At 60.5% G+C, this 23,800-nt stretch overlaps 1 protein-coding gene across 1 annotated transcript; it reads left to right on the top strand.

Annotated features, from left to right (window-relative positions):
* Positions 1-5,271: 5,271 nt before the first annotated feature.
* On the top strand, positions 5,272-23,680 carry ERFL (ETS repressor factor like). Its single transcript, XM_072753697.1, has 6 exons — positions 5,272-5,440; positions 18,825-18,904; positions 21,683-21,917; positions 22,289-22,484; positions 22,596-22,713; positions 23,129-23,680. The coding sequence occupies exons 2-6, from the start codon at positions 18,838-18,840 to the stop codon at positions 23,581-23,583; spliced, it is 1,071 nt and encodes a 356-aa protein (XP_072609798.1). The 5' UTR covers positions 5,272-5,440; positions 18,825-18,837; the 3' UTR covers positions 23,584-23,680.
* The last annotated feature ends 120 nt before the right edge of the window (positions 23,681-23,800 follow it).

Raw genomic sequence — 23,800 nt, 5'->3', positions numbered from 1 at the left:
TCAGACCCCAGGAGCCTGGATCAGACCCCTCGCCCCGGGGAGCTCATGGACACACGACACACACACTCACAGACACACACTCACACTCTGCCTCAACCAATCCCCGCAGTTGGGGACTGTGACTCACACACACACACACACACACACACACACACACACACACCTCATTCAGAGTGACTTGCACACACAGGGCAGGCCCCCACCCCTGCATGTGCCCTCAGCCTCCGGACCTCTCACAGGCCTCTGCCCACCCCTGCTCATCTGGTCCCGACCCCTGTCACTGTCGCCCCGCTGGCTCAGCGGCCCTCCCCCCAGCTCCCTAACTTCCCCTTCTCCGCCTCTCACTTTCTGGGTCTCTCCCCTGCTTCCCCTGCCTTTTTTTGCCATCTTTCCCTTGCTCTGAATTTGTCTTTGTCCACGTCTCTGCGCCTCTGTGGCAAGTCCTAGCATCTGGGCTTGTCTGGGAGACACTGTCTCTCTGTCGTGTAGTCTTGGGCTGCCCCCACCCCAGGCTCTCCCCGACCGTCTCTGCCGCCCCCCAACTCTGGGCTTCACAGCCTGTCAGTGGGTCTCGGCGTCTGTGCCCCGCTCCCGGGCGGCGCGGTCTGTCCTCTCCCCAGGTCTCTGTCTCTGTCTCTCTGTCCATCCGTCTCTCTCCTCCCGGCCCCTCCCGCCCTCCCCCCTCTCCCTCTGTCTCACTCTTCGCCTCTCTCTTTTCTCTCTCAAGTGTTTTCAATTTTATTCTGAGTGGAATTAACTACCCCTGATGTCAAATTGCCGCCGAAATCGATAATAATATCTTTACAAAAGAGGATATTCTTCTCTCGGAGAACGGCCTCTGAAAAATGGAAAATTTAGTCGAAATTGATTCATTACTTGACACTTTATAGAACGGCTGCGTATTGATCGCACCTGTCATGTCCCATCTCCCCTAATCGAAGCTGAAGGCCGGCTCCGATGCCTGCTATTTTTCATAATTCCACCGCAGCCGACAGCTCCACAAACACCGCCGCTCGCCGGCCTCCGCCTCCCCGCGCCGGCCGCCACCGCGCGCCCTCGGCCTGGCCCTGGCCTCGCGGGCTGCCCCGCCTGCCGCCCCGCAGCCGCCGGCCGCTCCCCTGCCGTCCTGCGTCTGTCCGCCGCCCCCCCCCCTCCGTGGCCGCTCCCTCCTGCTGTCTGTGTGTCCCGCTGTCCTCTCCTCCCTCGCCCTAAGTCGGCCAGCCCTTCCCCTGGGACCCCCCCTCCCCCATCTGTCCATCAGTCTTCTCAACACCCAGCTCTGTCCGTCTGTCTGACCACCCCCCCCAGGCCCGCCCTGGCTGGCCGCCTCCTCTGCTCTCCTGTCGGCCTTGTGTGGTGGTCTGTCTGTCCTGCTCCATCCCCTGCCTGCATCCCTCTAGCACCTTCCAGGGGCTGGGGGTGGGGAGGAGTGGGGGAGGGGTGGAGATGCTATCCCGCTGCTCCCGGCCCCCCCACCCCCAAGCAGACCTGCCTCCCCTAGGCTCTGGATTCCCTCCCACTCCCCAACACCTTCCCTAAGGCCTGGCGCAGTTTCAGCATCCTCCCGGGCCCTCCTCCCCGCACCCCTCTCCACTGCCTTTCCTCCCCCTCCCTCTGTCCCTCAGTCTCCCCAGGTCCCTGAGTGACAGGCTCTGCCCTCACTGGGGAACTGGGGGGGGGGGGGGGGAACTCCAGTGCAGGCCCTGCCCTCAGGGAGCCTCCAGCCAGGGGATGTCAGACGGTGCAGGGGAAGTGCTGGGAGCCGGGGTGGGGCGGTGTGGGCCAAAGCTGGAGACCAGAGTCTAATATGTCCAGTGTACACAGCAGGTGGTCTGGTCAGCCCCACCGGGTAGTTAGGAAAACAGATCCTGCCCCCTCCGGCCAGGGTCCGGTTCCACTTCCAACACTGACTAGCTGCACCACAGTGAGCAAGTGACTTCTGTGCCTCGGTTTCCTCGTCGGTGACATGGAGATAATGCTAAGCAGCACCTACCTCGTAGGGTTGTCCTTGACAGAATTAAATGAGTTCATCTCCATGAAGGGTTTGGGCCAGTGCCTGGCCCCAAGCAAAGTCCAGTTCATTGTCACGGCTCTTATAATGGTGACAGGCCCTGTTCAGTCCACCCCACTCCTGAGCTCCTGCAGCTCCAGGAGAGCCGTGCAGGGCGAGGGTTAGGGGGTGGCTTCTTGATGGGGGGGGAGTGGCCCCCTTATACCCAGCCGGGCTTCACCCTCTGTCACCATTAGTGGTATTTGCTGCACCCGGACACCTCTTACAAGGGTGTTATAAGCAATCTAAAGGGAGGCTTTTGCCCCAACAGAGGGGTCCTTACTCCTTGGGGGGGGGTTAAAAAGAGTCTTAATGGATGTTACTGTCCCCAGAGGTGTTCTCTCCTCCATGGGTAATAAATTCAGCCCACTGGGTGTCACAGGCTGGTGAGGGTGCCCTCTCTCTCTCTCTCTTTTCCAGGGGGCATTTAACACCCTAAGGGTGTTCTGTCTCAGTAGGGTGTTAACTACAGTGGCTGCTAGTGCAGCCTCCCTGGGTTGTTAACTACAGCTTAATGGTCCCCCTCCTGTGAGATGCTTCCTTCAGTCGGGTAGGTGTTGGCAATACTGCTAACGAGTGAAGACGCGGGCTTGGTGGGCAGCCCCCTCCCCGGGACGCTCCACGGAAGAACTCTCCCTGCTATGGAGTTCCTACGCGCTTACAGGATGCCACGCTCTGGCATCCTCCTCACGAAGCCTCCCAACCGCCTGGGGCTCAGAGAGGGAACAGATGGTCCAAAGATGCACAGCCCAAAAGGTGTTACAGGGATCAGGAAGGTGTCTCCTGGGCGGGCGTGGATTCTGAGCCATTAGATGGGGTGTGTTCACATGCCCGTGGGCATGGTTGCTCAGCCCATCCGGCCCTGGCCACCAAGGCCATCAGACTTCCCTTTGGGGGTCCTCCGTGACCTCTGATGGGCAATGTAAGCCCCCGACAGGTGTTACCTAAGGTCTGACACCCTGGGGTGCCTTCTTCTCTCCTAGACGCAGGGCTTAGAGATAAAGATGATGCTCTTTGCTGCCTTAGGGGTGTCACTGGCATCCCAGGGATGTTGTATTTTCCAGAAGAGGGTTGCACGCAGTGTAATAAGTGGTGCCTTCCCAGAGGGTGGACTCTTACTGGAGGGCGTAGCATACAAGCGAGTCCTCTGCTCTGTGCAGCTTCTCTCTTCCCAGGTGTTCTTTCCTGCACTTAACAGTCATTAAATACATTCCAGCTGATCTTCCGGGTGTCCTAACCGGGTTCTAGCCTTCTTGAAACACCCGGAGGGTCTCTCTCCCCAATGGCACCACGTGCTGACGAGGAGTCCTGCCTCCCAGCAGGTGTTCCAAAACCTCCAACTTGGCATCCAGAGCCGCACACCATGAAGGTGCTGGGTGGGTGTCACAGACACCCAAGAGGTACAAGTCTAGCTGGTGAGCTATCTTCAAGGATGCTATATACGGTCTAGGGTTGTTCTAGACACGCAGAGGATGGTGGCTGTCCTGAGGGGGTCTCAGTGTGGCCTAATGAAGGGACCGAGACACCCAGTGCAGGAGCTTCCTGGTGGCTCCCTGGAAGAGTGCTGTTCCACGTAGAAACCAGTGAGGGGATTCTCATTTTCTAGCAGAATCCAGTGTTTTTAATGTGATTATTCCGAAGTAGTGTTGCTCGTGGCAAGTGCTTTATTTGGTGCTTGACCCAATGCAGAGCGCTCTCCGCTCTCCGAGTGTCCTGGGGGTCACTTCCCTAGGAGGCAGCTGTCACTATTGCCCTGTTTCGCAGCTGAGCAAACTGAGGCTCCTGCTTACCAACTCATGCTTAGATGCTTAGTAACTTGCCCAAGTGCATCGTGGGCAGTGGCTGGCGGAGCTGGGGCCCAGCCGGAGGTCAGGGGGGTTGGTGCGATCTCGCAGAGCTGCCCTGGCCTGGCAAGCTCCTTTGGGGACTGTCTTTTCAACCCCAGACACTTTCCCTCTGGAGGCAGGTGGCTGCAGGGGCTGCTGTTCCCCCCCACACACACTCCTCCCCCCCAGAAAGTGGCACTGGTGCTTGGGGGGGCAAAGCCTGATCTGAGAATGGGAGAGAAAAGTGGGGGACAGAAGCAGGGAGGGGGAAGAGGTGAGGGGAAGGTACAAGGGAAAGAAGAGAGTGGAGAGTGAGGGTGAGGGTCGGGCTAGGAGGGGACTGAACCTGGGGCTGCTCCCAGAGCCCTGAGGCCAGTGGCCACTTCTTATTTCAGTCGGAGCCCACCTGGCCCTCCCTGTGGCCGCAGGTGTGGGTGAGCTCCTGCCACTCGTGTGCGTGTGAAGGGGAGTGTCCGTGTGCCTGCCCTGGGTTCTGTGATTGTCAGTGTGTCTGTCCGTATGCCCTGGGCTTGTGTGTCACTGAAGGTTTGTGTGTTAGGAGGTGGAGTGTAGCTGTAGGTCACCAGGGTTGTGTGTGTGTGTCCAGTTTGGGGGTCAGTGGATCAGGGTCCTTCTGTTTGTGCTGCTCTGTGTCTGCCTCTGCCTGTGGCTGTGTGTCCCAGGCCCCCTGGGCTATGTGCTCTGCGTGTGTGTTTGCACTGTCTGTGTCACTGTATCCGGGCGTCCCGACGTCCGTGTGTCCGTGTGTCTGCTCTGCGGGCCGGGTGTCGGGTCCAGGTTCGCGGGTCCAGCCGGGCCCTGGCGCGCAGCTGCTCCCTCCGCCTCCCGCCGGTAGGTCGGTGTGTCCGCGCGTCCTCCCGGGGCGGCGAGTGCAGGCGCCGGGAGGTGGGGGGTGGGGGGGTCCCTCCTCCCCGCGCGCCCCGCCCCCACCCCACTCCCTCAGTCCCGGGATCGAACCTTATTTAGAGTCGCGATTCGACATCTGTTTTCAAATTTGATCAGCTCTGAACTTTATTTTCCGAGTTTGAGGAAAATTATATTCCATCGATCGCGCGCCCGCCCCCTCCCCCGCAGCGCCCGCCGCCGCCTCCATATATCTGCGCGCCGAGCCGGCCGGGCGGCCGCGAGGGCGGAGGCGCGCGGCGCGCCGCGGAGGAGCGGAGGGAGGCGGCGGCGGCGGCGGCGGCGGCGGAGGGGGAGGGGGAGGAGGAGGAGGAGGAGGAGGAGGAGGAGGAGGAAGCGCCGAGGCCCCGCAGCCGGCCGCCCGCTCTCCCGCCGCCCCGCGCCCCGCCCCGCCCCGCGCCCGGCCCCGCGCCGCCCGCGCCGCCCGCGCGCCTCTCTCGGCCCCGCGCCCCTCCCGGGCCCGGCCGTCCCTCCGTCCCCAGCGCTCTCCGAGACTCTCGCCCGCGCTCCGGCCCCCGGGCCCCGGCCGCGCCCCCCCGCCCCGGTGCCCGCTCCCCAGGAAGCCGCGGGGGCCATGGCCGCGGGATCCCAACTTTAAACACTTCTCGCCGGCCCCGAGCGGAGGCGCAAACCCCGGAAAGTGAGTGAGCGCGCGGGCCGGTGCAGGGAGGGGGCGGGGCGGGCCGCGGAGCCGGGGGCTGGGGAGGGCGGCCGGGGTCACCCCCCCGCGGAGGCGCTGGGAGGGAGGAGGGGGGAGGTGGCGCTCGGGGCGGGGGGGGGGGCAGGACTCGGACTCGGGCCGAGGAGTGTCCGGGAGCGCCAGGGGTCGGGGGCTGGGAGAGACCCGGGCTGTATGGGAACCGAGGCTGGCGGCACACCTGAGGGTGAGTCTGGACCTCTGGGGCTAGACTCCTGGGGTGGGGGGTGGGGAAGGAGGGGACTTGAGGGCCGGGACCCGAGGGCTTGAAATTTGGGACCTAGGGGTTCAGAGCCAAGAGACTGCATATTTGGGGTTGAGAGCGGACTGGGGCTGGGGTCAGACTAGGGGTGTGAACATTTGGAGCTGTGGTCAGTATGGAGGTTTGGACGGGTTGGGGGGCGCTGGGAGGTCTGGATTTGGAGCCGGAGTTCAAGGCTGAGGGTCTGCATATTTGGGGTCTGGATATTGGGGTAAGGGGGTCCACAGGGCCTGTGGGAAGGACACTGGGCCAATAAATGGGTCTGCACACACTTCGGGGCTGGGAGCGCAGGTCTAGCCCTGACCTTCCAGGGGCTGTGTCCTTCTGGGGACAGGTGGCCCAGTCTGCTGCACACCTTCTCTGTCATTCCACAACCGTCCCAGGGCCGTGCTGGGCCACCTCTGCTGTCTCTTCCCTGGCTGGGTCTCTCCTTACTGTGTCTCTGTCTCTGGGCATCTCTGTGTCCAGAGATGCTGCGTCCAACTCCCAGAATCTCTGTCTCTCTCCGACTCTGTCTCTCGCAGCATCTCTCCCTTCCCCTTCGGGTCCAACTCTTGGACTGTCTCAGAATCTCTGTGCCTCCTTCTCTCCACATCTTTCTCAGCATCTCTCTCTGTCTCTCTGTCTCTGCCTTTCTCTGTCTCTTACTGTCTCGGTGTCTCTGTGTCTCCCAGCATCTCTGTCTCTGTCTCCCCCTCGCTGGTTTCCGCTCAGATTAAGCCGGGGACCTAATTCCAGGCCCAGGATCGAATTTTCTGGCAACAAAGGGAAATAGCGAATCGATCGGTCGCTCCGGAGATTAAGAGACAAGCGGCGCGCGGATCTATCACGGCTAAACGGCCCCCCCGCCCGCTCCCCCTGCCCGGCCGGCCCGCCGAGGCCCAGACGCGCTCCGCATCGCCAAGCAGCCTCAGGAGCCCGGCTGCCCGGCAGGCCTGGCCGGCCTCGCTGCGCCCAGAGCTGACGGCCGAGCTAACTGCGTGCCCTGCCCTGGGCAGGAGCCCCGGGACGGATCCCAGCACCAGAACTGGCCCCTGGGGAGGGGAGGGGAGGGGAGGGGAGGGAAGTGAAGGAAACCGAGGCAGCACCTCACCCTGAAGAGCCACGCTGCACACACCTGTGGCCTCAGGTAATACCTTTCACTCACACCTGCCTATCAGCACACCTGTCACATTAGTGTTTCCCCTTCAGGTTCCCACATCTGGACCTCCAGGCGACATTAGTCTCCTTGTACCTGTCCCCTGCAGGTAACCTGTCCTCTTCGTCTGTCCCTGTAGGTACCGAGTGTTTCCTCTCACCTGCTTTTCCAGGTAACACTTGTCCCTTGAAACCTGCCCCAGAGATGCCCGCGATCTCTCAGGTAACACATGTCCCCTTTTACCTGCACCCCCAGGTAACACCTGTTCTCTGAAATCTGCCCTTCCCACTTGAATCCTTGCATCTGTCTCATTTCCTGCCCTGTTGTCCCTTTCCTACCTGCACCTGCATCACCCCACCTGTCCCCTAAGGCTCTAAACACATTTATTTCTCACACATTCATACTTCTTCACCTCTGTCTCCCCTCCAGCAGTACCTGTTCATCGTATCTTCACATACACTGCACACCTTTCTTTGCACAGAAGCCCTAACACCTGTCACGTGCCTTCTCTTAATCTGTCCTCAGGTGAAGCCTGCTCCCTCCCGCCTCTCCTGTCCGGTACTTCCCCCATACGGTGCTCACCTCGTCCACCCTCATGCCTGTCCTTCCAGAGGAGCTTCCCATGCACGTGCCCACGTATATCCTTTTACACAGATATCTACTCCCACTTGTCTTTCCCACATCTGCCTTTCCCACTTGTCATCTCAGGTAACATCCCAGATGACACATGCACCTACCGCACCTGTCTCCTGACCTCAACACGGCTTGATTGCTCACACATGCAGTGGTCCCTGGGCATCATGGGTCTCCTCCTCCTCCTCTCATGTCCCTCCCTGCCATGAGGGTCCTCCAAACCCTTGTCCTCTGAAAGCCACCTGTCTCTCCTCGCTATCTCCGTCTCTGCTTCTCTCTGTCTCACACAACACACAACAGTACTTCACACACTTCACACCTGTCCTTGGCCACAGGTACCTGCTTTACGTGCATCCCTGTTTCCCCCCACCTGTCCCTCGGGCACTATCTACTTCTCTCCCTTACCCACATCACTAATTCCCCAGGTTTCTTCCTTCCTCCTCCCTTGCTATGCAAAGTGACACATCTCTACACCTCTCCCCTTCCTCACCTGTCTCCCACAGGCGTCACCTGCTCCAGTACCACGTCCACTCATTTCTTTGGCAAACAGGTCCTGAGGCTTCCACACCTGCCTTAATCTCTCTCTGCTTTACATCTTCAAGTGGGTCTCTGCCATACGCCTGGTGTCCCCAGCCTATCCCCAAGGGGAACGCTGCCTCCTGGCCACCCTCCTTCCCCACAGACATGCACCAACATCGGGACCCCTTCTCTCCCCACACCCACCGGCATCCATGTAACTTTTGTCCTTTCATAGCTTTTTAATTTTTCTTTCTTAAAGAGACAGAGAGAGAGAGAGAGAGAGAGAGAGAGAGAGAGAGTGTGTGTGTGTGTGTGTGTGTGTGTGTGTGTGTGTGTGTGTGCATGAGCAGGGGGAGGGGCAGAGGCAGAAGCAGGCTCCCCACTGAGCAGAGAGCCCTATTCAGGGCTTGATCCCAAGACCCTAAGCAGAGGCTTAACTGGCTGAGCCACCCAACTGCCCCTATAGCTTCTTCTTTAAAAAAGAATTTTTTTAAAGTAAGCTCCACTCCCAGTGTGAGGCTTGAACTCAGGACCCCGAGGCCAAGAGTCACAGGCTTTGCTAACTGAGCCCTCCAGGCGCCCCCCTCCATAGCTTGCTCAGATGTTGTATCCATACCCCACACCTCTCAGCCACCTTGTCTCCCCTGTGCTCACCTGTGCTACCTGTCCACCCCCACACCTTTAGAACCGACCCTTCAGATCCCTCACATGCGTCTCCAGCCTGCTCCCCTCTGGAAATACCTGTCCCCCTTTCATAGAGCATGTCACCACCCATCTAAGGGAACAACCTTCTTTTTTTTTAATTTTTATTTATTTATGATAGGAACACAGTGAGAGAGAGAGGCAGAGACACAGGCAGAGGGAGAAGCAGGCTCCATGCAGGGAGCCCAGCACGGGACTCGGGACTCCATCCTGGGTCTCCAGGATCACATCCTGGGCCGAAGGCAGGAGCCAAACTGCTGAGCCACCCAGGGATCCCCAAGGGAACACCTTTCTTGATGAGCATAAGTGCCACCTGTAGCATTTGTTAAACACACAGAACACCTGTTCCCAGCCTTCCCCACACCTGCCACTGCATCTTACTCCCTTAAGCCAGAGGTTCTCAGACTTCAGCGGGCATCAGAAACAGCTGGAGGGCCTACCGGAACACGGAGCTGGGGATGTTGGACACGCACTGGATGGGAACACCCCAGGGATTCTGGGGCAGCAGGTCTGGGGCGGAGCCTGAGACTGAACTTCTCACAAGCTCTAGTGGCTGCTGGTCCCGGATTGCTCCTTGGTAGCACCCGCCTACTCATGACATGTTCCCAGCTATTGTTATTTTTTTTTAATCTAGATTTTATTTTTAAGTAATCTCTACACCCAACATGGGCTCGAACTCACAACCTCGAGATCAAGAGTCACCCTCTCTACCGGCTGAGCAGCCAGGCGCCCCATCCGGGCACTGCCTATTAAGCCTGTCTCTGTGGCAGGCTGTGTTCTGGGTTCTCACTTCACCCCCGCCAGGCCCTTATGAGGCAGGTCCTTACTCTCATCCCCACTGCGCAGAGACAGAAACTGAGCCCGGAGAAATGGAGTAATTTCTTGGAGTTCTCAGAAACTGGTAGATCTTGGAGGCCATCTGTCCTCAGGCATCCAAGTGTCCTTAGCTCCCACACCTGCCTATCAGGTGACCTCCTTCCTCCACGGACACCTCTGTCTACCTTGTTGCTTTGGCAACACTTTTCTCTGCGTCCCCCCAGCTCTCTTGCGCCCCAGCCTCACGTTCACCCCCCAACCCCCACCCCACTCCTGCCCTCGACTCTCCCCAGGGCCCTGTACACCTGGCCTCTCTGACACCAACTCCCCTAACCAAGCTGGCCATCCGTGTCCTCACTCCCACCTGCCCTCCCAGCTGCCTGGAGCCAGCCCAGCGCCTGCCACGGCACGCCTGTCCCCCAGGCACCCCTTGCTCTCCAGAACTAGCCATCCCTATGGTGGTGCTTCCCGGCTCCATCTCTCTGCCCACCCTGCCTGTTTGCTTCCTCTATTCCATTTCTGCCCCTGGCTGCCCACCTCCCCCTGCCTGTCTTGAACCTGAGTCTCTGTCTCTCTGTCTCTCTTTCCCTCCCTCCCTGTCTCTGTGCTGTTTCTCCACCTCTGTCTCTCTCAGTGTCTCTGTGTCTTTATTTCTTTCTAGCGTCTGACTCTCTCTGTTCTGTCTCTGTCTCTCCTCTCAGGCTCTCTCGGTCTCCTCCCTCCTCTTTCCCTGTCCCTTGTTCTCTCCTCTGACAGGGCAAGTTTTTTCGGGGGGCTTGAAGTCATGCTGACCCACATCTGAGTCCAGGTCTCACACCTACCCCTGTGGCACTTTGGCCAAGTTACTTTCCCTGTCTGAGCCTCAGTTTCCACATCTGTGAAATGGGCATCCTGGCAGTTGCTTCCTCCCAGGTAGTGGTGAGGATGGGGTGCTGAGGGAAGCAAGAGGCCTCGGGACAGGCAGGGGCTGGTCTTCCTGCCCTGGCTCTCTTCCTATTCCTGTTGTCTCTTCCCTAGGGCTGCTGCCCCACCTGGCTGTCAGCGGGAGTGTGCGTGGTGAGGGAATGGAGAGAGAGATGGCAGAGGCGTCCGGGCCAGGGCTTGGGCATGGGCCCCGGTGTGGGGCTGGGGACAGGGATCGATCCGCCTCGGCGGCAGTGCGCGGGCCAGGATTGCATCTTGTCACAATAATTTATTGCTCTCATCCCGTCTGATCGATGGAGCTGAATTAGCACCGTGCGATGCCCCTGGAGCCCTGAGCCTCCCCCAGCCCCGCCGGACCCCAGCCGGACCCCGGCCCTTCTCTGGCCCTTGTGCGATCCCCTGCAGCCGAGGCACCCGGCTCCAGCGGCCTGCCTGGCCCCGCGCCTGGCCCCAGGCTCTCAGGCCCTGCCCTGTGTCTCCTGTTTCCCTGTGCCCCCCCACCCTCCATCCCCCCATGCTCAGTGTCTCCTGTTTGCCTTCCTGGGTCCTTGACCCCATTCATCTGCTCATTTTCTCTGACCACTCAGTCACTCCCTTCTCCCTCAGGTTGGTCCCCATTTCCCCATCTGTCTCTGCCCCCCTGTATTCCTGTGTCTCAGTCCTCTCATCTCTGTGTCCCTTGGCTTCTTCCCATCTCCATCCCTGGGTCCTTCCTCCCCCAGCTCTAGGCCCTTCCCTTCCACCTTCATCTCTGTTCCCTCACTCACTATCTCTCTGCCTTGCTCCTTTTCATCTGAATTTCATTTAAACAATATTTCCTGAGCACATACTTGCTGCCAGGTCCCAAGAACAGGACACACATGCCCCTGCCTCTTGGCCATTGCGGTCCAGAGAGGGTCTGTTGGGCTCCTGGGACAAGCTGGCCAGCAGCCCTTCAGCTTCCTGCCCCTCCCCCCACCCCCAATCACAGAAATCTCTGAGACGAGGATTTTGGGGCCAAGAGGTCCCACCCAGCAGTGGGGTGGGGTCCAGGTGCAGGGATGTGACAGGGAAGGGAGCTGGGACTGAGGACCCTTGGGAAGAGGTTGGGGCTCAGGATGAGGCAGGAGGTAGGAAGTGGCCAGGTGGAAGTGATGAGGAGGGGTGGGGTAGGTTTTGGAGTTGGGGTGGCAGCCAGGAGCTGGATCAGCCCCCGACCACAGACCCCACCCCCAGGACGGCAGCTGGGCATCAGGCTGGCCCTGAACCCACACCTGCGCTTCCCTCTCTCGCCTGCCCCGGCCCCACAGCCCCTGCCCTCCGGTCCACTCCTTCGCCTCTGCCCTAATCCCTCAATTTTCCGCATCTCTGCCCCTCCTCTCCTTCCTCCCAGACTGGGGTCTCTCCTTGGAGCAGCTGTCTTCTGACCTCCGGCTCCCTAATTCACTTTGTCCAAGCTGCTTTGACTCGCTCCCCTTTTCCGGGTCTCCCCAGCTCGGCTCCTCCTCCCCCCACCTTCCTCAGGGTCTAGTTCTTTCCCGTCTTGGCAGGACTCTCTGATCTCCCATCTTTTCTCGGTGTCTCTCCTCCGGTCTCTGTCCCCATCTATGTCCTGGTAGGTGTTGCCTCCTGCTTCTCTCTCTGCCCCCCATCTCTCCGTGTCTTCGTCTCCCTGTTCCCCTCCCACCCCCTGCTCTTCCTCCATCTCTGAGGGGTCTCTGAGGGGAGATGGGCAAGGGGATGCAGGCACGGGGTAGGGAGGCAGCCTGAGCTCTGGGTCCACGTCCTCGGTGGCGCCTCCCTCTCCCCTCCCCTCCCCTCCCCCAGTGCTGTTTGGTAGGCGGGGTGCGTGGCACTGCGGCTCCCACCTCCCTGGGGATGCTCCCCCCCCACCCCCCAACTGACACGGTTCCGCGTGCTGGCCACAGCCCCAGGGACGTTCGTGCAGAGACTGGGACTCAGGGAGGGGGGGGGGAGAGAGAGAGAGAGAAAGAGAGAGAGAGCTAGAGCGAGAGAGCACAGGAGGGAGAGACCAACCCAGAGACACATGACAGACAGAGACAGCAGCCAGAGGGAGAGACAGGGAGAGGGTGGGTGTGAGGTCTCCATCCCTGCCCTGGCTGGAAGCCTCCCCAGCACCCCAAACCGGGGTCACAGACACACCTTCTCCAAGCAGGGAAGCTGGTACCTTGTCTGTCTGCCAGTCTGTCCTTCTGTCTCTCTTGCACAGCGCAGCCTCAGCAGAGGTTCCAGGATGTGTGCCCGCATGTGTGCATGTGTGCGCACGTGTGCAAGCTACTGCAACTGTGTCTGTGTGTGTGTGACACTATGTGGGGTGGGGTGGGGGGCTCGGCTGTCTTTTCATGTGATGGGTTTGTGTGGCAGGATGTGTAGGTGTGACCTGTGGCGGTGCGTGCATTCCTGAGCACAGGTGACGACCTGCAGGAGCATGAGCCCACGGGGCTGGGAAATCCATCCAAGCCGTGTCTGTGAGCATGTGCGTGACTGGAGCGTGATGCTCAGCCGTGATCGTCCTGTGTGACTGCCCAAAACTCTGGAGTTGTGCTGTGTCTGGACTCTCCAAGGCGGCTGGCGTGTCTGAGTGACCAGGACAGCGCACACCTCTGAAGGCAAGGAGACGACAAAGCTTAGGCCAAGGGGGGCATGGTGGAATGAGCGAGTGGGTGCCAGACACCAAGGGCTGGGCTGGGGGTGCGGGTGTGAGAAACACAGTGAGGGAGCAGCTGTGGGCTATGGTCACAAAAATCCCCCCAAATCTGGGCATCACAACTGGCGGTGTGAGCCTGTGAGGCAGTGCATTCTGTGTTAAGGGGTTGCTGTGGTGTCTCAGAGCCTGTGGGCTTGTGTCTGTGTCTGGGATCAGACATGGAAGGTGCTCTGTGTGCCCTAAAACGGTGAAGGCTTTGTGTGCCTGTGGTTGTGTATTTATGGGTGACTGTTGGGTGGTACGTGTGTGCCCTCCTTGTGTGAACTGTTGCCCAATGACGCATGAGGTTGTGTGTCTGTGATGTGTGAGTACGGACATGTGTTCGGTGCTGCTGTGTGTGTGGTGTGTATTCTGTGGGCCTGTGTGTTATGGGTGCCCGTGTGGGGACAAGCTAGCTCTCAAATGAACGAGCCTGTTGGGATGACAGCGTGTGCCCTCGAGAGAAGACGTGTGTGTGTACATGTGTGTACACATACATACATACACATGCACTCATACACCCCTGGCACAGAGACACTTCCACCCAGGGTCATGCCGAAGCATCTGGTTGATGCGGGCAGGGGTGGGAGTAGAGGTGACCTTGGGGGTTTGGAGGGGCAAGTCCAGGCAGGAAAGCCTGTGTCACCTCCCTGAACCCAGTCCTCCCCGGGACAGCCACTGGGGTCTCTTGGTACCTCTAGTGGGGCCACCCTTGAGCCCGTGTACACATGGCCGTGGCCATAATCTGTATGGACAGGTGTGTGTGTGAGCATGCGCACTATAGTGTGTGCCAGCAGGCAGCCGGGCTCCATGCACCCAGATGGGACAGGGTGTGTGAATTGTGCCTACTGGGGGGTGTCTAGAGAGCGTGTGCAGGGGTCTGTTGTGTGCTGTGTGCACAGATGTGTCCTATGTGGGTGTGTGACATAGGGAGGGGTGTGTCCCCAGGGTGGGTGCAGACGGAGTGTCAGAGTGCATGTGTGTGTCCAGGCGTGATGTGTGTGCCTGTTGGTGTGCGCCTGTGTGCGGGGGGTGGCGGCAGGAGAAGGGTCTTGGGCCGCGTCTCTCTCCTCTTTAGACAGAGCCCCGGAGAAGATATGAAATTTAAAAAAAAAATCAATTTTCATTCCACTTGTGCAGATTGTGTTAAGGGGAGGGGGTACTGGGTGAGGGATGAAGGGGCTGGTGGGGGGGGTGAGGCCCGAGGCAGCTCCCGAGGCGGCCCGAGCAGCTTAGAGAAATGAAAGCAACTGGTTAAACCCCAGTCCAGGGGGGCCAGGGTGATGGGGGGTGAGGAGACAGAGGCCAGGAGAGACACAGAGAGCCAGAGATACCCAGAGACTGAGAGAGACAGAGATGCCCTAAGACAGAGACAAGAAACACAGATGCTCAGAAACCGAGGTATTTGGAGCTAGAGGCAGACAGAGCCTCAACAACAAAGACCTCAGTGAGAGAGACCCTGCCTCCCAGAGGGCCTGAAGGAGGCCGGAGCCCTGTCCTCGGAGAGCCAGCAGCAGAAGTAGGCCCGGGACCCTGCCCATTTCACGCGTGCAACACATGCTCATGCTCGAGAAGCACACAGATGGCGAGTGGGGAGGGGGACAATCAGACAGCTGGACAGATGGTGGCAGGGGCAGTGTGGGCTTTGGGGTGCTTTACTTTGAATGCCCACCGCACCCCACCATAGCCCCTCACCCAGTTGGCCTTTGGGTCTGAGTGAGCCTGTGCGGACTGGTCCGTGTGTGAGTGTGTGTGTGTGGGGGGGGGGCACGTGTGTTTGTGGTCTCCTGGTGATCTGTCTGTATTGTTGCCACGTGTGCATCTCCGCCTCCATGTGTGTTGGAGCACATGTGCCCCCGGGGTCTCTGGTGCTTGTCTGTGTGACACTGCTTTGGTGTCACTTGTGTGTAACTGGCTTGGCTGTGCTGGTGTGTGTGTCTGGGTGCCTGGGAGTGTTTCCGTTTCTGGGTGGCATTGAGTGAGTGCATGCTTGTATGTCTGTATGTCTGCATTTGATGGTGAGACTCAGTGTGTCATTATGTCATTATGTATCTGTGTTAGTGTGTTTCTGTGTGTGATTTGTGATTGTGTGTCTTTGTTTCTGTGTGGGATTGAATTGGTGAGTCTTAGATGCGTATCTATATAACTGCATATCTGTTTCTCTGTGAGTATCTGTGGCCATTGTGATGTGTGTGTGACAGTCATGGAGCATGTGACTATTTTGACCTGCATGCCCATGTGTTGTGTAGACTTGGTGGTATGTGTGTGGGGTTGCTCGCTGCATGGGTCTGTGTGACGTATGTTGGTTATAGCCTTGTTGCATAGGATTTTGTTGACGCGTGCATCACACAGTTGTGTGATATGTGTTGTGTATGACAGTGGTGTATGTGTCGCTCGGCTGACAGTGTGTGTGATGTCTGTGACAGTGTGGTATGTGGGACTTGACCTGTGCCTGTGTGATGTGTTGTGCATGACACATTTGTGTATTGCTTTGTTGACTTGTGTTGATGTATTGTGACAGTGTGGTGTGTGTGACTCTATGGACCTGGGTCTGTGTGGTGTGTTGTGTGACCGTATGCTGTGTGTGGCTCTGTTGACCCAGGTCTCCGTGGTATGTTGTGTGATGGTGTGGTGTGTGCGTGCCCAGGCTGTGTGTCTGCTTGGCAAGGAGAGGAGAGAGCCAGTGTCTTGCCTGCCCAGCCCCTCTGCACACTGCTGCATGCGCACACACACATGCACACACACATTCAGTGCCATGGCTGCAGGCGGTGGAGATGGGGGGCGGCGGGGGGGGGGGTGGAGGAAGCAAAATAAAATTAAAAATTAAAGCTTGCCCGGAGTCCCCATCCGCACGGCGCGGACCAGCGGGGCGGGGCGGGGGCTGCAGCAGCTCCCCCTCCACCGCTCCCAGGTCTGGGGCCCGCTGTCCGTCTGTCCAGCGTCCTACTGGGCCCCTGCCTGGCCCTGCAGCCCCGGCCCCCGCAGGCCCGCTCCTTCCATCGGTCGATCAGCGATCAATGGGGCCAGGGGGGCGCCAGGGGCAGGGTGAGATCAAAGGGGCCCCAAGAGACGGACACTGGGACGGAAACAGAGACGCAGAGACAGAGATGTGGAGACAGAGATGGAGACAAGAGACTGAGGGGTGCGGAGACAAGGATGTGGGGAGGAGAGACATGGAGACCCAGAGACATAAAAGAGCGGTGTGGAGACAGGGAGATGTGGGGACCCAGGGACGTGGCGCTGTGGACCCCGACAGTCGGGGCAGGGACCCAGTCCCCGTGGGCCCCGCCGGACAGAGGTGGGAACAGGGAAGCGGCAGGCAGAGATGGCGAGACGCAGAGACCGTGTGAGAGATGCGGGGGGAGCGTGGGAGCAGGGCCCGGAGCGCCGATCCCACGGCTCCTCGTTATAACGTGTCCGGAGGAGGCGGCGGGGAGTTGAAAGCGTCGGGAAGAGAAATCAAAACCAACACGGAAATGAGAGGGGCCAATGGGGGTGGGGGCGGGGGCGGAGGCAGGAGGGAGGGGGACCCGGAGAGGCAGAGCGAGCGGGAGGTGGGAGAGAGGTGGCCGGTGAGGTGCGGAGCCGGGAGGGAGAGAGGGAGACTGAGGCGGGACGGGCTGGGGCACAGAGCCCTGGCGGGGCACGGGGGGCAGAGGGGAGAGGGGAGAGGGGAGAGCCGGGGGAAGGGCCGGGGCCAGGGAGGAGAGGGGGCGCGGGGAAGCCAGAGATCGGGGAGACCAGAGGGAGGTGGGGGGCACGGGGGTTGGAGAGAGTGGGTGGAGAAGGGTGCAAGGAGGCGCTGGGTTGGGGGGAGACCAGGAAAGAGGGACAGAAAGATGGAAAAGGGTGGGGAGGCAGAGAAGGGAGAAAAGATGCATGCAGAGAGAGAAAGAGAGACAGGGAAGGAGATCAAGAGAAAGTTGGGGAGATGGACGGGAGGCAGAGGGGACTTGGGGCAGAGGGGCCAGGCGGGGGGCCCCACAAAGGGGCAGAGGAGGTGGCAGGGGGCCTGAGTGCCGGAGGGGACCGTGTGGGAGAGATGCGATGGGCACTGGGTGGGGGGGCCGCCTGGGTGTCCGTGGGGATCGGACGGGTCTGGAGGGAACGGGCCATCTGCCAAGTCTTGTCTGGCATCCGAGGGGTGAGGTGGGGTTTATGGGGAACAGAGCGGCTGTTGGGGATCTTTGGGCAGAGCGGTGTCTGAGATGAATGCTGTGTGCGAAAGCCCGTAATGGGGGTAGGGTGTGCGGGGCGGGGCGGGGGGGGGGGGGGCGTCTGAGCCAGGGGTCTGAGGAGAGCGCTCCCTCTAGGAGGTGGGTCTCGAGGGGTGGGAGTGGTGGCGGGCTGAAGTATCTAAGGGGAAGATGTGTCTGAGGGGTGAGTGTCGAGAAGCAGATGTCTACGGGTATGGGTGGGGGGGTGTCTGAGATAGGGGGGTGCTTGACGGGGAGGGGCTGGCAGAAGGGTAAAGGGTGTGAGAGGCATAGGGATGGGGCATCTGAGGAGAGGGGTATTTGAAGGAGCAGGGGTCTGAGAGGGGAAGCAGATCCAAGGGCAAAGGGGTGTCTGAGGGGTACTGTTTGGGGGAGGTAGATCTTAAGGGAGGGAGTGTCTGAGGGAGGCTGTCTCCAGGGGAGGCATATTCAAGGAAGAAGGGTGTCTGAGGGGGGCTGTCTGTGGGGGTGGCAGATGTAGGGGAAGGAAGGGATGTTTGGGGAGATCTCTCTGAGGGGAAGGAAGACCTAAGAGGAAGTGGTGTCTGAGAGGGCCATGGAGGGGGGCAGACCAAGGGGAAGGGTATCTAGGGGGGCTCTCAGGGAAAGGCAGATCTAGGGGGATGGGGTGTCTGGGGGTGCTGTTTGATGAAGGGAGACAGATCTTGGGTGATGGGTTTGGGGGGTTTAGGGGAGGCAGATCTAGGGGAAAAGGCATCTGGGGGGGCTGTCTCAGGGAGAGGCAGATCTAAGGGGAAGGGGTTTCTGGGGTGCTGTTTGGTGGGGGGAGGCAGATCTAGGAGAAAGTGTCTGAAGAGTGGGGGGGTGGCAGGTGCAAGTGGCAGGGGTCTGAGGGCTGGGCAGCAGGTTGGGGGGGCATCTGTGGGAGCCCTCCTGCAGGGTGCAGCCCCGTAGCCGCTTCTGGCCCACTGCGGGCAGCAGATGAAAGCTGGGGGCTGCCTGGAAGCCGGACAAGCGAGCCCCAGGGTCCGCTGGGCGGGCCGGGGCTGGGGGGGGGGCAAGGTTCAGAGCGAGACAAATGGGGACAGCCAGAGAGAGGGACAGAGCCCCAGAGACGGATGAGAGGTCAGGTGCGAGAGCCGGAGAGGCAGCGGCGGCAGCGGCGGGGCTGGTGCGGGGCGGGCGGGTGGTGAGCCAGCGAGTGGGAGCGAGTGGGAGCAGCGGGAGGGAGGCCGGCCCGTGGGTAGTGATCGAGGCACAGAGCGAGGAGGAGGAGGAGGAGGAGGAGGAGGAGGAGGAGGAGGAGGAGGAGGGAGGAGAGGCTGGGAGGAAGGTGGGCCAGACGTGGATGGAGAGGGAGGCGGGTGGCGGGCCGGGTGGGCCTGGGAGGAGCGCCCACCCCACTGACCCCTGTCTGTCTCTCCTGCCTGTCCCCGCCTGTCCCCGCGTCTGTCCCGGCCTCTCCGCAGGGCTGGCTCCACCATGGACTGTAGCTGCGTCTCCGACCTTCTCTTCGCCCCGCCCGCCCTGCCGGCTCTCTGGACCCCTGGTAACTGGCCCGGACCTCCCGCCCCTTCCCAGCCAGCCGGCTCCTCCTTTCTGCCCCTCTTCCGCCCCGTCTTTCTCTCAGTCCCCTGAATGCAAACCCCCACTGGAAAACTTGACTAAAAACTTTACAGCCAGATGTCCCTGCCACCTGCCTGCTGGGATGGGAGGGTCTTCTGGAGGGTGGAGGTACTGGAGTCTGAAAAGGACTGGATCCAGGGGTCTGAGGTCGTGGGGTCTCATCTGCTCCCTTCCTCCCCCAAATCCTTGGGCAAAAAAGAGGGAAGGAGACTGGAGATGGATAGGAACTGATGGAGCAGGGGCGGGACCAGAGTGGGCACCAGGCCAGGTGCAGGTGGACAAATGGACAGGGACTGCCTGGGCAGGGGACGTGGAGACACGGCCCAGCCAGCCGGAGCCCTGGGAGAGGACGGCCTGCTCAGAAGTGGACACTCAGAGCTGGGGATGTGGACAGTAAGACTGGTTGGATGTGCATTTGAGTCCAAGTCACATGCCCCACAGATGGTGTGTGTGTGTGTGTGTGTGTGTGTGTGTGGTGAGCGTTCACACGTGTCTACATATGCACATGCGTGCGTGCAGACTGGGACTCTGTGCTTGCTTATGTGTGGGGTCTCGATGCGTCCCTGTGTCACACTTGTGTTTCTGGAAGAAGGGGTCACACTGGGAGAGTGTATGTCCGTGCAGCATCTGGCTTTGTGTGAGCTGCCGTGCCTGCTTGCACAGATGCGGGAAGCTACCGGAGTGTCTCTGGGCTGGGCGGGTCGAGTTTCTTTAGAATATTGAGCCTGTTTACATTCTAGGATTGGGAGGAGGTGGTAGTGCCGGGTCACTAAGTCTGTGCCTGCCCAGTGGGGTGGGGAGCCCGCTACTGTTACTTCTGGGTCGGTGTCTGGTCCAGAATGGAGGTCGCGGTGTGCTTTAGGCCTCTGTGTTGGGTGTGTGTGTATGTGTTTGTGTCGGGGTTTCTTGCATCCGTGTGTCACCGAGTGTGACTGAATGTGGGAGGCTTTCACTATGTGTGTCCTCTCTAGTGTCTCAGCAGGTACAATATATTTGAGGACAGGTGGTGGTTTAGGTTGGGTCGTGTATCTGCACGTATATGGCCAGTTGTGTGCTTTTGTGTTTGGGGTCGTCTGAGTGTGTCCGTGATACACTAACTTCCCCACTAGGGTGTGGTCTGGGTGTGGAATGGGCCAGAGCTCGCGAGTTAATGGAGTCCTGTCACCTGGAATATGAAAGACCCAAGACGGGGTTGAGAGAAAAGTTCTCCTTTCGGGGAGGAAGCTTGGAGCTTCCTTGGAGCTTTCGGCAGGGAGGCGTTAGCACCCCCCTTGATACTCCAGGCACCCCAGATGGGACCCTGCTGCTTCTCAGCTCCCACCCAGAGATTCTAAGAATCCAGGGAGGGCAAGGAGCTGCCCTGGGACCACACAGCAAGTAGACACGTGGCTGGTCTCCCAGCTCGGGGTTGTCTTTCTCCCCAGCCTTGGTTCCTTACAGGCTCACCCCGCCTGCTGTTCTCATGCATAGGGCCGGGGTGTCTGAGGGAGAGGGGACAGAGGACGTAGCCCAGAAGTGGGACCCAGGACCTGGGGCCTCCCAGATGGGAGGTAAGATTTAGGGGTGGGCGAGACCCTCCCACTTCCATCCAGCTCTCCTGGTGTGTTTGGCCAATGGGGCACAGGACACCCTCTGAGGGCTCAAAATCCAGAACGAGCTGAGGGTCCTGCAGCGTGGGCGCCTGTGTGTTGTGGGATTGGGAGGCTGTTTCACAGGAATGGTGTTACCCTGTGTGTGCCCGTCAGGCTGACACACATCCTGATGCCACACTCACCGGCTCCATCGCGCCTTATCTGGGCCTTTGCGGTCCTGTGTGTCTCCTGTCATGGCTGTGTTGCTAGGGGGTCCCAGTTTTGAGGGGCCTGGGATGTGTGACGGGGTTTTGGGACAGATGTGTGATGCCGGGTATCTGGCGTGTCTGCCGTGGAGGCACATTGTGCGTGAGGTGTTACGCTCCAGCAGGAGCGCAGCACTCTGGTGCGTCCGTGGTCTGTGGTGTGGCTGGGCGTCCCTTGTACGTGAGTGGACATCTGTGTGACACGTATGCTGGGGATATCTGCTTATGCACAGTGTGCTCAGACTGATGTAGCTTAGACGTGGGGGGGGACACAGGACGTGAAAGGTGTATGGATGTGGACAGGGGCAGAGACATGTGGGCATGGGCCTGGCCTGGTCCATGGAGGGCTTCTGGGCCCATGGAGGGCTTCGGGGAGAGAGTGAGCAGGGGGCAAAGGCCACAGAGGGGAGACAGCAAGTGTCAGGGGTGTCCCAGAGAGGAGAGACCAGCAGCCTCCCAGAAGGGCTATCGATGCAGAGGGGGTGCCCTTCCCCATAAGCTGTCCCCTCCCATTTCCTCCCCACAGTCAAGGCTGCAGGAAACTGGTTCCTCCCACGCTCTATCCGGGGACGCCAAACCCGGGAGAGTTGTGCCAAGGTAGAGGATGAGGCTGGAGGTGCCACCCCAGGGTCCCTGGACGACTGAGTTCTCTGCCACTATTTGGACAGTTTGGGGACTGACACCAGCTAGGGTACAGAGAATAGGAATTGGGTCTCTAAAGATGCTTGGGGTTGGGTAGCTGCTCATCAGAGTCCAGGATTCAGGGGAGGACTGGATGTCTCCTGGTTCCCAAGTCCACGTGGGTCCTGGTGCCCCTGACTTGGCATCCTGACCCGGGGCCACTCCCCTGTCCCCTGTCCCCAGGCTTTGCCTTCCCGGATTGGGCCTACAAGCCGGAGTCGTCCCCTGGCTCGAGGCAGATCCAGCTGTGGCACTTTATCCTGGAGCTGCTGCAGAAGGAGGAGTACCAGGGTGTCATCGCCTGGCAGGGGGACTACGGGGAATTCGTCATCAAAGACCCCGACGAAGTGGCTCGGCTCTGGGGCATCCGCAAGTGCAAGCCCCACATGAATTATGACAAGCTGAGCCGGGCCCTGCGGTGAGGAGGGGCAGGGAGAGGCCGGCCCCCACCTTGCTCCTTCTCCCCTCACCGTCCCTCTGGACCCCGCACCCCGCGGTGCTTGCCCTCAGTCTGCTGGGGCAGAGTCCCTTGGGTCCCAACGCGCAGGGATCTGCGTGGGGCGGCTACTGTGTGATTCCTTGAGTGGAAGGGAAGCAAGGAGGTGGCCAGAAGTCAGGATCCCGGCCCCTGCCGCGCCCCTGCCGCGCCTTGTGACCTTGGTTCAGGGACTCCTGTGTGCCTCGGTTTCCCCAAACTGTTGCATTCTGTGCACTAACAGGAGTCAGGGGCTCCCTCTCCCTCCCTCGGTGCCCCTCCCCAGCATCCCCTCCTGCTCCCTCTCCCCACAGCTACTACTACAACAAGCGGATTCTCCATAAGACCAAAGGGAAGAGGTTCACCTACAAGTTCAACTTCAGCAAAGTCGTACTTGTCAATTACCCGCTGCTGGATGTGGCAGCAGCCACCACGGGCTCCCCACTCTTGCTGACCCCTGGTCCCTTTGCGGGCACGCCTGGGCCAGATGCTCCTCCCCTTACCCCCGAGGTGAGTTAGGACTCTGGGGTCCCAGAACCAGGTGTTTGGTGGTCCCCTCCCCAGCCATCAACCCCCTGGGGACAGGGCAGCCAGTCTGAGTGGTGCTGCCTCCCTCTCCAGACCCTGCAGACCCTGTTCTCTGCCCCTCGCCTGGGAGAGCCAGGGGCCCGGGCACCCCTGTTCACCCCTGAGCCAGACAAGCTGCGTCTGGACAGCCCTTTCCCGTTCCTGGGCTCCGGTAAGGACCTGCAGGTGGGGATGATGGGGCTGGTTGGGGGGGGGTGCACACTGCTGTGTCGGAGGGAAGAGGATGGGAAAAGATGGGGAGAGGCAGGATGCAGGAAGGAGGCCCGGGGCAAGGCTGTGTGTGTGTTTGTGTGCGCGCGCACACGCCTGTGTGTGTTTAAAAGCCACAGGAGGGTTTAGGGAGAGGCAGGGAGGAGGGCTTTCAGGGTGCCAGAGGACTGGGGACACCAGGGCAGAAGTGGGGGAAACCACATAGCGTGGGTGGTGGGCGGATGCTGCGTGGGAGAGATAAGGGGCAGACCTGGGTGGAAGGTGCCGGGACAAGGTACAGGCTGTGCGAATCCATGGGAGGCAGCCCCAGGGTGGAGGTGTGCTGTGCCCAGCCTGACGCACCCCATGCTCCCCAGGTGCCACTGGCTATTCCAAGCCCCCTGGCCTGCTGGGTCCCTACGGCCGCGCCTTCCCGGAGTACCCCTGGAATTTTAATCCGTACCTCACCGGCCCCTTCCCCAAGCTGCCCCCCTCTCTGTACCCCCCACACTTCTACCCCAACCCTCTGGCCAGTTCCCTGGGTCACCTGCCCTCGGCAGGGGCGGGGGCTGGGGGAGGCCCTACAGCCTCGCCCCTATTGGCCGCAGCAGAGGAGGGCCTGGGCCCCGAGCGCCCCTCGGGCCTGGCAGCAGCCCCTCGCCTGGCACTGCCCGGAGCTGGGGGACCAGAGGCTGCGCTGGGCGGGAAGGATGACAGCGACTCGGAGCTGGAGATCACTGACGTCAGCGGCTGCAGCTCTGACAGCGAGGGCGACGAAGGCCTCCCCGTGCCCCCCAAGGCCAAGGCGAGCAAAGGGGGGCTCGGCAGCTGAACCAGTGTGGGGCACCGGGGCGGCCGCCCGCGCAGCCTCTGCCGAGGCCTCTGGCCTGGTCTGCCCTCACCGTCGAGGCCAGGACCAGCCCTCGGCCCCTCCCAGGACCAGGCACGTGGCTGCCCACCTCCTTCCCTAACCCCAGGTTGGGGGGGCTCACCTCCCTCTCCAGAGGGGGAGGGAACGTGATGGCCTCCAGCCTCCTTCCCAGGCTCCA

The sequence above is a fragment of the Vulpes vulpes genome, chromosome 1, assembly GCF_048418805.1.
Source record: "Vulpes vulpes isolate BD-2025 chromosome 1, VulVul3, whole genome shotgun sequence".
Taxonomy (NCBI): domain Eukaryota; kingdom Metazoa; phylum Chordata; class Mammalia; order Carnivora; family Canidae; genus Vulpes; species Vulpes vulpes.
The sequence above is the reverse complement of the archived record's forward strand: the minus strand, read 5'-3'. Positions and strand labels throughout refer to the sequence as shown.